The sequence below is a fragment of the Blennius ocellaris genome (assembly GCF_963422515.1).
Source record: "Blennius ocellaris genome assembly, chromosome: 16".
NCBI lineage: Eukaryota > Metazoa > Chordata > Actinopteri > Blenniiformes > Blenniidae > Blennius > Blennius ocellaris.
In genome coordinates this window covers 13,431,389-13,440,672 of record NC_137665.1, presented here as the reverse complement: position 1 = coordinate 13,440,672, position 9,284 = coordinate 13,431,389, and the positions used below count along the sequence as shown (strand labels likewise).

Below are 9,284 nucleotides of genomic sequence, written 5' to 3'. Positions count from 1 at the left end.
ACACCCTATATAGTCACCTGAATTAACTCCACATTGTTTTCTCGTCCTGGGCTGCTGCCGTTTCTTTCCAAATCTCATTACAGATTCTTCTTGGGCACCAAAGTCCACAGGCTCTTGATGAACACCTGCTTTGATTCCTGCTTTAGCCTCCAGGTTTCCGCACCGTTTTCACATTTGACCCCAAGATTCTCAACTTAAATCCAGGTTGTTCTGGTATACCAAGACTTTAAATGATTTGAGACGGGGTCATTACTATTGTTGTAAGTGTAAACAAAGCAGCAGGTGTGCGGTTGGCCTGCTCACTGAGCAGTCTTGAAGAGAGGTTCCCTTTGTTGCCATTTCAAACATAAGTCCAGTCTGCATGTTGGGTCATTCACCTGACTGTTTAGTTGCTGCTTCACAATCATCAGGAGTTTATCTAAATATCAACCGTAACGTCCAGATCATAGAGCATCTTCCTCCCAACAATGTAGCTGAAGCTCAGGTGTAAAATCAGACTGACCCACACTTGTTTACAGCTCCGTTATTATTGTATAGTAAGTCTTTTGTATGCAAGTTGGGTTTGATCTATTGGAAATAAACAATTTACATAAAATGCAAGATTGTCTCCTTGGAATATGAGCCAAGGAGTTTACCTATTAAAGCGTTACAAAATAAATACAGTATGCACAAAAACAAAGTGTCACAGTTCAATCCCATGTTGGGGGGGGGGGGGGGGGGGGGGGTCGAGTGGTATTCAGTTCTTTGGTGGCAGGTCCTTCTGCATTCAGGCCAGCGTGTGCTGCAGGTCCTCCACCTCCAGCTTCCACATGCGTCTGTGAAGAGCAGCGAGCTCCGAGAGGTCTGCCATCTTCACAGCACGGATGACTGGCTCCGGGGAGACGGCCTGGATGGCACCCATCACCATGACATATTTCCCTGCAAAAACAACAGCGGGTGGCCGACTGGTCACTGACAGCAGATCCAGGAGAACAAGCATGACGAGAGGTGTAGCAGTTTAGGAGACAGAGATCAAAATATTATTGTGTGGATAGAAAGTTTTTCTTTTTTTTTTTTTTTCCAGTGGTTCTCTCTGCAGGTTGAGAGATTGCTGTAATTCCCCAAATCAGAGATATTAGAGAGGCTCTCGAGAAATTAGATGAAAGTATGAACATATTTTGCATCATAGTGAGTTGTTTTTGTGTATACTAGCCAAGCAATAGGTATAAAATAATTTTAATTGCTTGTGAGGACAATTATGCATTTTTGTAGGCTTTTTATAAGCATTTTGCTTCGTTTCATTGCGACACAAAGCACATTTATTGGTCGCCTCACAGCTAGACAGTTGGGCCTTCCTGTGTGCAGTTTGATGGTGAATTTTGTAATTCAGGAAGAACCCAGATTCGAACTGGAGATTTTCTTGTTGTGATGCAATGTCGCCTTGGAAGGCTGTGCGGGCCGTTGGTTCACCTGCGGACAGACAGGGCTTCCCCCTGGGCACGCTGCCGACGCCCTGCACCGTGAAGGTTCCGGTCTCGTCCATGAGCAGCACGCTGTCCGCGTGCAGCTGCACCTCCATCACGGTCCCCTGCATCCACACCATCGACACCGGCAAGGAGCGGCCCCCGCCCAGCCTCAACACGCAGCCCTCCCCGCTGCCAGCCGCGGCGGAGCCCCGGCTCCCCGCCGTCCTCAGCTGACCCGACAGGACCTTCACGGGAGGGGGGCGCTTCTTCTCCACCTCTGAACTCCCCGGGTCCGACATGGCAGACGCGCCTCTGATGCTGTGACGCAAATTTTAAAGTTTTCCCGCGCGGATGTTTTGCTGCGAGACGTCTCGCTTTAACCGGAAGTGACGGCGTATTTTCTAACGTGACAGTTTAGTAGTATAATTTTTTCGTCTCTTTATTTTAAATACTGTATTAAAAATTAAATACATTTGAAACTATTACAAGGCCATGACAGTAAATACAGATACAATTTAATATTTGGTTTATACTTTGTCATTAAAGAACAATTAACTGAATTTACTGGGTTTTTTTTTTTAAAGAGGGGCGCCAGAGTTGGGAAACCTGGGGTTGCTCTTATTGTCTACGAACACATTTTGATAGTTTAATTCACACACAATTCATTATTACTTAATTTGCCATAAGTGCAATGGAAACTAATTATGATCATCAAATATGTTTCAAAAACCATTAGTGTGGCAACAGTTGCACACTATATTTGAAGATTTACCAGATATTATATAAGCCCGTATTCTGAGGCATTCTGTTTATTAATTGCCATCTGATTGCAGCAGCTGTTCATATCTAATTTTGTTGTGACTAACATTAGGAATCCCAGCATTGAACTGCCCAACCCTTTTACACATTTCCAGAATCCAGTTTGACCAAATACAAACTTCATGTGGTTATATAGAACCTCATTGAAATGCAATACATGTAGTTGATTAATTTGACAAGAAACTGTTCTTATCTTTAAACAGATTTTTTTTTTTTTAATGAACAAGTGCTGAAGGGTAAAGCTGGATATTACAACAGTGACTGATGCTCAAAGAGGCGGCAGGAGACCAAGCAAACGCACACTCCCGACGGTTCTCGTTGTGAAAAGTGCTGCAGCAAAGAGCTTCACCGGGTTTATTCACCGGTCATACTGCGCGGAAACGCATTCAAATTGTTCTATCTTAAACTACAATTTGATAAATGATTTTATTTGTATAATTCACTTGTGAACACTTGCTTAATGTGGTTTGTATCTTATAGAATTAACTCCATTTTAACCTCTTGCACATATAGGACACCGGGGGAAATAAGTGTTAAGAAGTTTTATGGGAGGAGACCAGAATTATTTTGTAATTCAGCTGTTCAATACGAGGTGAATCCCTCTCATTACAGCAGGGCTAATACGTAAACAGAGAAACCCTGTAGGAACGTGTTGCAATTGCAAACCAAAAGTCCAAACCACACAAGAAGAGATTTAGACTTTCTTAGATGATCTATTCCAGACTCCAAACTGATCGACAGCAGGTAGAAAAGGCCCCCCAAAAATTCAAAATATAGACACAGTTTGAGTGGATTTAATATGGGAAAAGATGAAATATACAAACAACAACGAGCTGGTGAATTCATTTCATTAAATAACTTTTATTTCTTTAAGAATAACTGAAGAAAAGTTGTTAGCAATTTCTGTACAATTGTGTTTTTTTATTGTTTTCCCTTGGATTTGCTAAAAACCTTTGAATGATCAACAGGGCTGAGATTTGTTACGCTGCCACATAGTGCACTTTTAACCTAAAAAGATTATTATTAGTCCACAGGCATCCGTCAGATTCTTTCCAATAAATTCCTTGACAAGTTCCTTAAGCCTCGCTCCTCCGCTCCAGTTTCTGTTTCCGTCGGCTTCTCCGCTCTGTCCAAGTTCATCATTGTCAAAAAAAGAGGCACATTAAAAATACTGCCATTTCCCAAGGACTGTGTCTTTGATTGCATCCACAAACTGTGCAGGCACCCAGTAGACCCAATATTGAGACGCTTCCGTTGGACCCAACTGAAAAGCCTGCAGAGGAGGAGATGAACTCATGAATATGTTGAGTACTTTCCGAAAGTAACACAACTTAGGAAAATTCAAATCAATAAACGAATGCTATGTTTCACGGCAGCAACACTGATATCTTAGCTCGAGTCTCAAGTAACTTGCAAATAAAAAACAACAACAAAGTGACATTTTCTTGGTGGTTTGGCCCGATTGGAGCCCGTTGTGAAAAGAAAAGCTCCTGTACAGAAAATTCCAGCCAGACCTGCAATGGATGGATGACTTACAATTTCCCATGAGTCAGCTAGAAAAGCCTCTTTAACCTGACTCTAAATACCACAAATGAAGAATTTATGGTTGTTAAGTCCCAATACATTTTGCAATAAGGACTCATACTGCAAATAAGTATGAACAAACAACAAGTAAAGAAGGAAACATTGATCTCAAATGACCTTTTGTTTCATCTGACAATTATCCCCGGAGCTCTTCTTTCTCAAACTCCTGCCATCGCGTTTTATACTGCGGTGCTGTCTCAATGCCACCGCTCTACATTATGGCCTCATATCTCTGCTCTTAAGAAGTAACTGTACGTGGGATTGGATTGACTACACAGGCTATGAAGTGTGATGAGGCGTCAAAAAAACAACCCCGAACCACACCCAAGTCCTTTGGAGATATTAGATTAGGACAAACGCACTCAGCTCACTGCAATAATATAAAACAGCAGTATAACCACAAGAGTATATTCCAGCTAAATGAATTCATGGTTAATAAACAATTACACTTCAAGAAAAATAAATAAATAAACAAAACTCCTTCAGCTAGTACATAATAAAGACGTGATGGCACACCTTTCCGGTGCTGCTAAAAGACAGCTCCATTTGCTTCAAACTACCTGGTTCGATTACATTACCTGTCCCCGAGCTTACATTTCACACAAAGACAAAAACAAGTGTGTTTAGACATAAAGGTTAATCTGGAGAAGTTACTGACATTTTCCTGCTCTGTGGTGACTCCATCGCGTCGATGCACTCATGCTCACCTCCGTGGACAGCTACACCCGCTGTTTACCTCTTTCCCTTTTCTCCAAACAGACAATATGAGCTTTAATATCGCCAACACTTTTAATTACACAATAACAATTATGCATAACCAAGTCGAATGCAACCAACAAACCATTTCAAAACCTTTTCTCTCTCTATCAGCTATCTGAAGAAGAAAATGGAGGAAAACTTGGGGCATTTTGTTTGACAAAACCGTGAAGTGTGATGTGCGGGAAGCAGCAGCAGTTACCATCATGTGATAATCCTCGTGGCCTTCGATGGGTTCAGACACTACATTTTTAATGGAGCCCATTGGGACTTTCTCTGTTCTCTCTGCAGGTAAGAAAACACAAGCGGGGGAGAAATCGTCACCATCAGCACCTTCATACTGCGGAGAGCCTCTTGTAGAAAATGAGAGCCGGCTGTCTTACCTTTTGTTCCGATCCACAACTGATCCTGTTCCAGTTTGAATGTGAGTCGAACTTTTCCTCCGGACTTGTTGAACATCCCGGATAAAGGCACTGTTGGTAACCGTTCCTGCGTACGAGGGACAAAGCAGCGGTCAGTGCGAGGCAAAGGGTGCCACATTGATTGGAAAAGCGCGGCAGAGGCTGTTTTCACCTTTGTTCCTTTGACAGCTGTCATGATGTCGTCCGGTTTACCCTTATCCAAAACTTTCCTGTGTTGCTGGAATAACAGTGGACGTTTAAAACCGCGTTGAATGAAAGACGGTATCTGCTCTGTAGGAGCGGCTGTCAAAGTGTGGGGCAAAGCAGGGGAATGCATGATTTTTCTTTTTAGAAAACTGTGCTAAAAAGGCAGTTTCATTGCAATTCATACAGTATGTTTGGCCGTTTCCTGGCCTGCATTAGAGCCTCTTGCGGGCTTCTTTTGGCCCACGGCACTTATGTTTGACACCCCTGGTTAAAGCTCTGTGATGACGCTCATCCTCCCAGACTTTGAAAACCCCTGCTCCGCAGTGACGTGAGGAATCCTACCTTTTGCCTGCATAAAGGCTCTTTCTTGTTTTCCTCTGCCTTCACTTCCTGTTGGACGACCTCTTTGGGCGTGTTCACGGCCAATACGTCATTTATCGTCGAACCGACCACCATAATTTTCGCCCCATTCGTAACCTTTATTTCGCGTAGCGTCTTGTCCTCTGGGAGCAGCCCTTTGTACATCACTTTCTGCATTGCCGGTGGAAGACCTGAAGAGACGGAGGAGGAGAATGAGCTGCCGAAAACATCCGCCGTGACGTGCGGTTTCAGGTTTCCAGAGACTCTTACCAGTGAGGGCGTGGATCTTGTCTTTTAGCTTGGCGCCCGTGCTGTCCACGGGAATTTTCAGATCATATTTGTTTTTGTTCCAGATGATCTTCAAGTCCACCGTTTCCTGCGAGTCGTCCGTATCGTCCCCGTTGCTAATACTAGAGTCCTGAGTTGTGGCAATTCCTGCATCTGAGTGAGACGTCGTTTCTGCGTCGCTTCTCTCGACATCCTCACCCAGTGATTCGGCTTCTTTTGGCTTCGTCTCAGTTTCCATTATGACTTCCTCACCGCCTGAAAGAGCACAAGATCTTTGAATGAATCTGTGCGGCTGATGAGTGTGTTCTCTCTCTGAACGGTCGGCCGCACATCTTTCATTACTTGTAATGAGCATTTCCCACATTTTTCAATAAAGCAGGGGGATCATGTCGATTGAAAGTACGCGGTGCAAAAAAGCCAGTCAACAGTATTACAGCAATAAAATGCCATTTTCTTAAGTGATAGGTCTGGAATATTTTTCAGTTCAGTGTGTATACACACAGACAGAAGGAGCATCAGCTGAGCATTTGCTGTAAAAAGCTTTAAAACTTACTGCTGCAACCATTAGACAAACTTGGATCCTTTACCTTAAGTGGTAAAAACACGAGTGCTGCAGTACTCAAGATCAGTCTAAGTCTTGATTCAGTCTCGGCCCCGGAAAAGTCTTGGTCTTATTACGTTCCAGTCTTGTTCTTGAGTCAACCTCAGCCCCTTCCAACAGGCTACAAACTATGAGTTTAACAATCACTTCACAGCGAGCGAGACAATATGACACGAACCTTGGGCATGACATGAAGTTTGCTGTGTGCAGATCACATGGTGATAATGTGAGCTGAGACACAGCCTACAACGTACGTGAGTTAAAGTGAATGCACAAGAATAAAACATCATTCTGAATTTCTGACACTGCCAGAATTTGATCACAGGCTGTCTTCGGTTGCAAGACTATGACAACTTTCGTTCTTAAACCTGTCTGACAGTGTGACGTCGGACCAATGTCAAGCCAAGTCCAAAGACATCACCATGATTCTCTCACGATTGTTATCTTTCGTCAGGGATGGATGAAAATCGCAGTGTGTAGCAGCTTTTAAAGTCTTGACTCAGTCTCAGGTTAGGTGGTCTTGACTAGAATACCAAAAAATGCAGGATAAAACAGTAAATGAACAAAACAAAAGCTGACTTTAGACACTAAAATGAGACAATAGATATGTGCTTGGGGTAAAATAGCAAATTGTTATTCCTAACAGTTATGGCCTGATTGGTTAAAAAGTATTGGTAGGTTCTAACTGTATAAATTTAAGCACAAGAAAAGACTAGACATTTCCAGACGGTGATAGCTTACATGCAATCGTATGATTTTGAAGTTGAAAATGTATAAATCAAACACAAGCTCCTCATTTTAAAGCTGATGAGCTGAGAGATAACTATAACCAGTTTAAAACTGACAACATGAAAGCGATAAATGACGTCTGGCTTCTCTTGTTTCACTTTTACTGCTCCCATACTTTCTCTTTCTGGTTTTTTTCCACCGTTCGTTCGTTACTGTTCGTCCACTCGGGAACTGTGATCATTTCGTGTGTGAGGGGCTGAAAAAGAGCGAACCACGCCTGAAGACCATCTCAGACATGTTTCGTTTCAACCACAAAAACACCGCATCTTCTCTCACGTCTGGCCTCACTCGACACTCAACTGCTGCCGTATAACACCGAGTATTACACCGTATTTATCATCCCGGTTTCAGTCCCATCACATCGATATATTAAACGCCGCAGTCAGCAGGTCTAAACCCTTACATTTGTTGAATCCTAAACATTGACTTTCATCAGATGGAGCTAAAACTGATGTTAGCATTAACGTGAGTTAGCAGCAACACTGGTCAACATTTGAAGAAGAACGTAACGGAGAAAACTCGCCGTTACATTACAGTCCGTCAATAACGTCACACGATAACCACTCTACTATAACGACGTAATGTTTTCCTGTTAATGTCGCCTCTCGGGCCGAAAATATGAAGATAATTGTGCTGAATGCTCTCAGTACCCACCATCCTGGGTCGCCATGATGATTGTGTACAATCCGTTGTTGGAGAGCTAACAGCCGGAAGCGGGGTGAATCCGATACCCAGGAAACAAAAGTCAACCAAAACACGGCTAAACACTCGCGCTGAAGTGACAGTGCAGCAGAAATAAATCGATAACTTCGCGCTTCGAAGTGGCGTTCCAACTAAAGCTATATTTTAAAAAGATTCATAGTTTTAGTCAACCGTTACGCCATATGAGACTCAAAATGCGCATGCGCTGAGGGAAATCGTTGTATATTAAGTTGTTTTTCTGAAGTTTTCATGAATAGAGAATAATTTGAGGGTCGTATCTCAGCTCAAAAAAATAATAATTATATAAGTATTTACATTAAAACTGACCGAAAATTGAACATGTGATCTGTAGCCATGGAGCAGTGATGGCGAACACGGAAACAAGGAGGAGTGAATCCTCTCGATTCACTGAGCGTCTTTGTTGTTGTGGCAGCCGACGAAGACACCAAGAGGAACGTTTTTTACTTTTTCCTCTTGGCTATAAATCTCTGACTAGTTCCAGCTCTAGCAATACAATTAAATCCACCTTTCTTCCTCAAGCAAACATGCACGCATTTTTAACTTTTAATGGTGTAACATTTCAGTCCCATGCTGTAGAGTAGAACAGGATAGAACTAGAATTGAAAAGGTTTTATTAACGTCAGAGGGACCACAAAATAGAATACGACGTTAAAATACGAAAGTTAGAATAAAAATGGAATAAACAAATAAAATATATTGATATGTACAATGCAGTGACTAATATATGTATGGGAGAATATAAATGGCAGTAAATACATACAAACAACACTATTATTACAGGGAAGAGTTTGACCACAGGAAGGAGGCACGCTCTAAATGTACCTTCCATCAGAATATTGTACCTAATAGTTGAATCTGTCTTTATAGTTACATCTATGCATTTGTTGGGTGATGATACATATTTAATTATTGTGAACCTGAAAAATGGGGGGAATCATACATTTTAGTGGGTTTCTTCTTTTCAGCAAATTGCCTCAAGATACTCAAATATTTTTGTTTCGTTTTGTAAGTTTTTTTTTAACAACTTAGCATTTTGCCCATTCCACTCTCCTTTGTTGTGGAGTGATATACCTGGAGGTGGGGTTGTGGATGGTGGGGTTCCAGGTGATGTAGTTCCTGGCATTGGAGTCATTGTCAAACACAAAATGCAAACTCAATATTTCACCTTGAGCTTTCTTCTCTAGACACTTCGCTTGATAGAGAGAAACTTGAGGACCAGCTCTCCGTGTCAAGGGTCTGGACACTGAGCCCTCACTGTGGTTCAACAGGCAGAGGACACTCTTCCAAGTTGCTTGTCAAGGAGATTCACTC

The 9,284-nt window shown here is 42.3% G+C and overlaps 2 protein-coding genes across 2 annotated transcripts; both read right to left on the bottom strand.

The window, feature by feature from the left end:
* Positions 1–766: 766 nt before the first annotated feature.
* Positions 767–1,744, bottom strand: rmi2 (RecQ mediated genome instability 2; the record flags this gene model as incomplete). Its single annotated transcript, XM_080511971.1, has 2 exons — positions 767–918; positions 1,450–1,744. The coding sequence occupies 2 exons, from the start codon at positions 1,742–1,744 to the stop codon at positions 767–769; spliced, it is 447 nt and encodes a 148-aa protein (XP_080368097.1).
* Positions 1,745–3,048: 1,304 nt separating this feature from the next.
* On the bottom strand, positions 3,049–8,009 carry ubfd1 (ubiquitin family domain containing 1). The gene is made up of 7 exons (XM_080510936.1): positions 7,905–8,009; positions 5,843–6,115; positions 5,555–5,763; positions 5,178–5,243; positions 4,988–5,093; positions 4,807–4,889; positions 3,049–3,537 (listed from the first exon to the last, which is right to left on the bottom strand). The coding sequence occupies exons 1-7, from the start codon at positions 7,918–7,920 to the stop codon at positions 3,427–3,429; spliced, it is 864 nt and encodes a 287-aa protein (XP_080367062.1). The 5' UTR covers positions 7,921–8,009; the 3' UTR covers positions 3,049–3,426.
* Between the last annotated feature and the right edge of the window lie 1,275 nt (positions 8,010–9,284).

What these genes read in the sequence shown, in the direction of transcription:
- ubfd1 (XM_080510936.1), bottom strand. An exon ending in CAAGATCCACGCCCTCACTG is followed by an intron (nt 5,764 to 5,842) that starts GTAAGAGTCTCT and finishes CCGTCTCTTCAG; the next exon opens with GTCTTCCACCGGCAATGCAG. An exon ending in ACGAGGATTATCACATGATG is followed by an intron (nt 3,538 to 4,806) that starts GTAACTGCTGCT and finishes CCTCCTCTGCAG; the next exon opens with GCTTTTCAGTTGGGTCCAAC.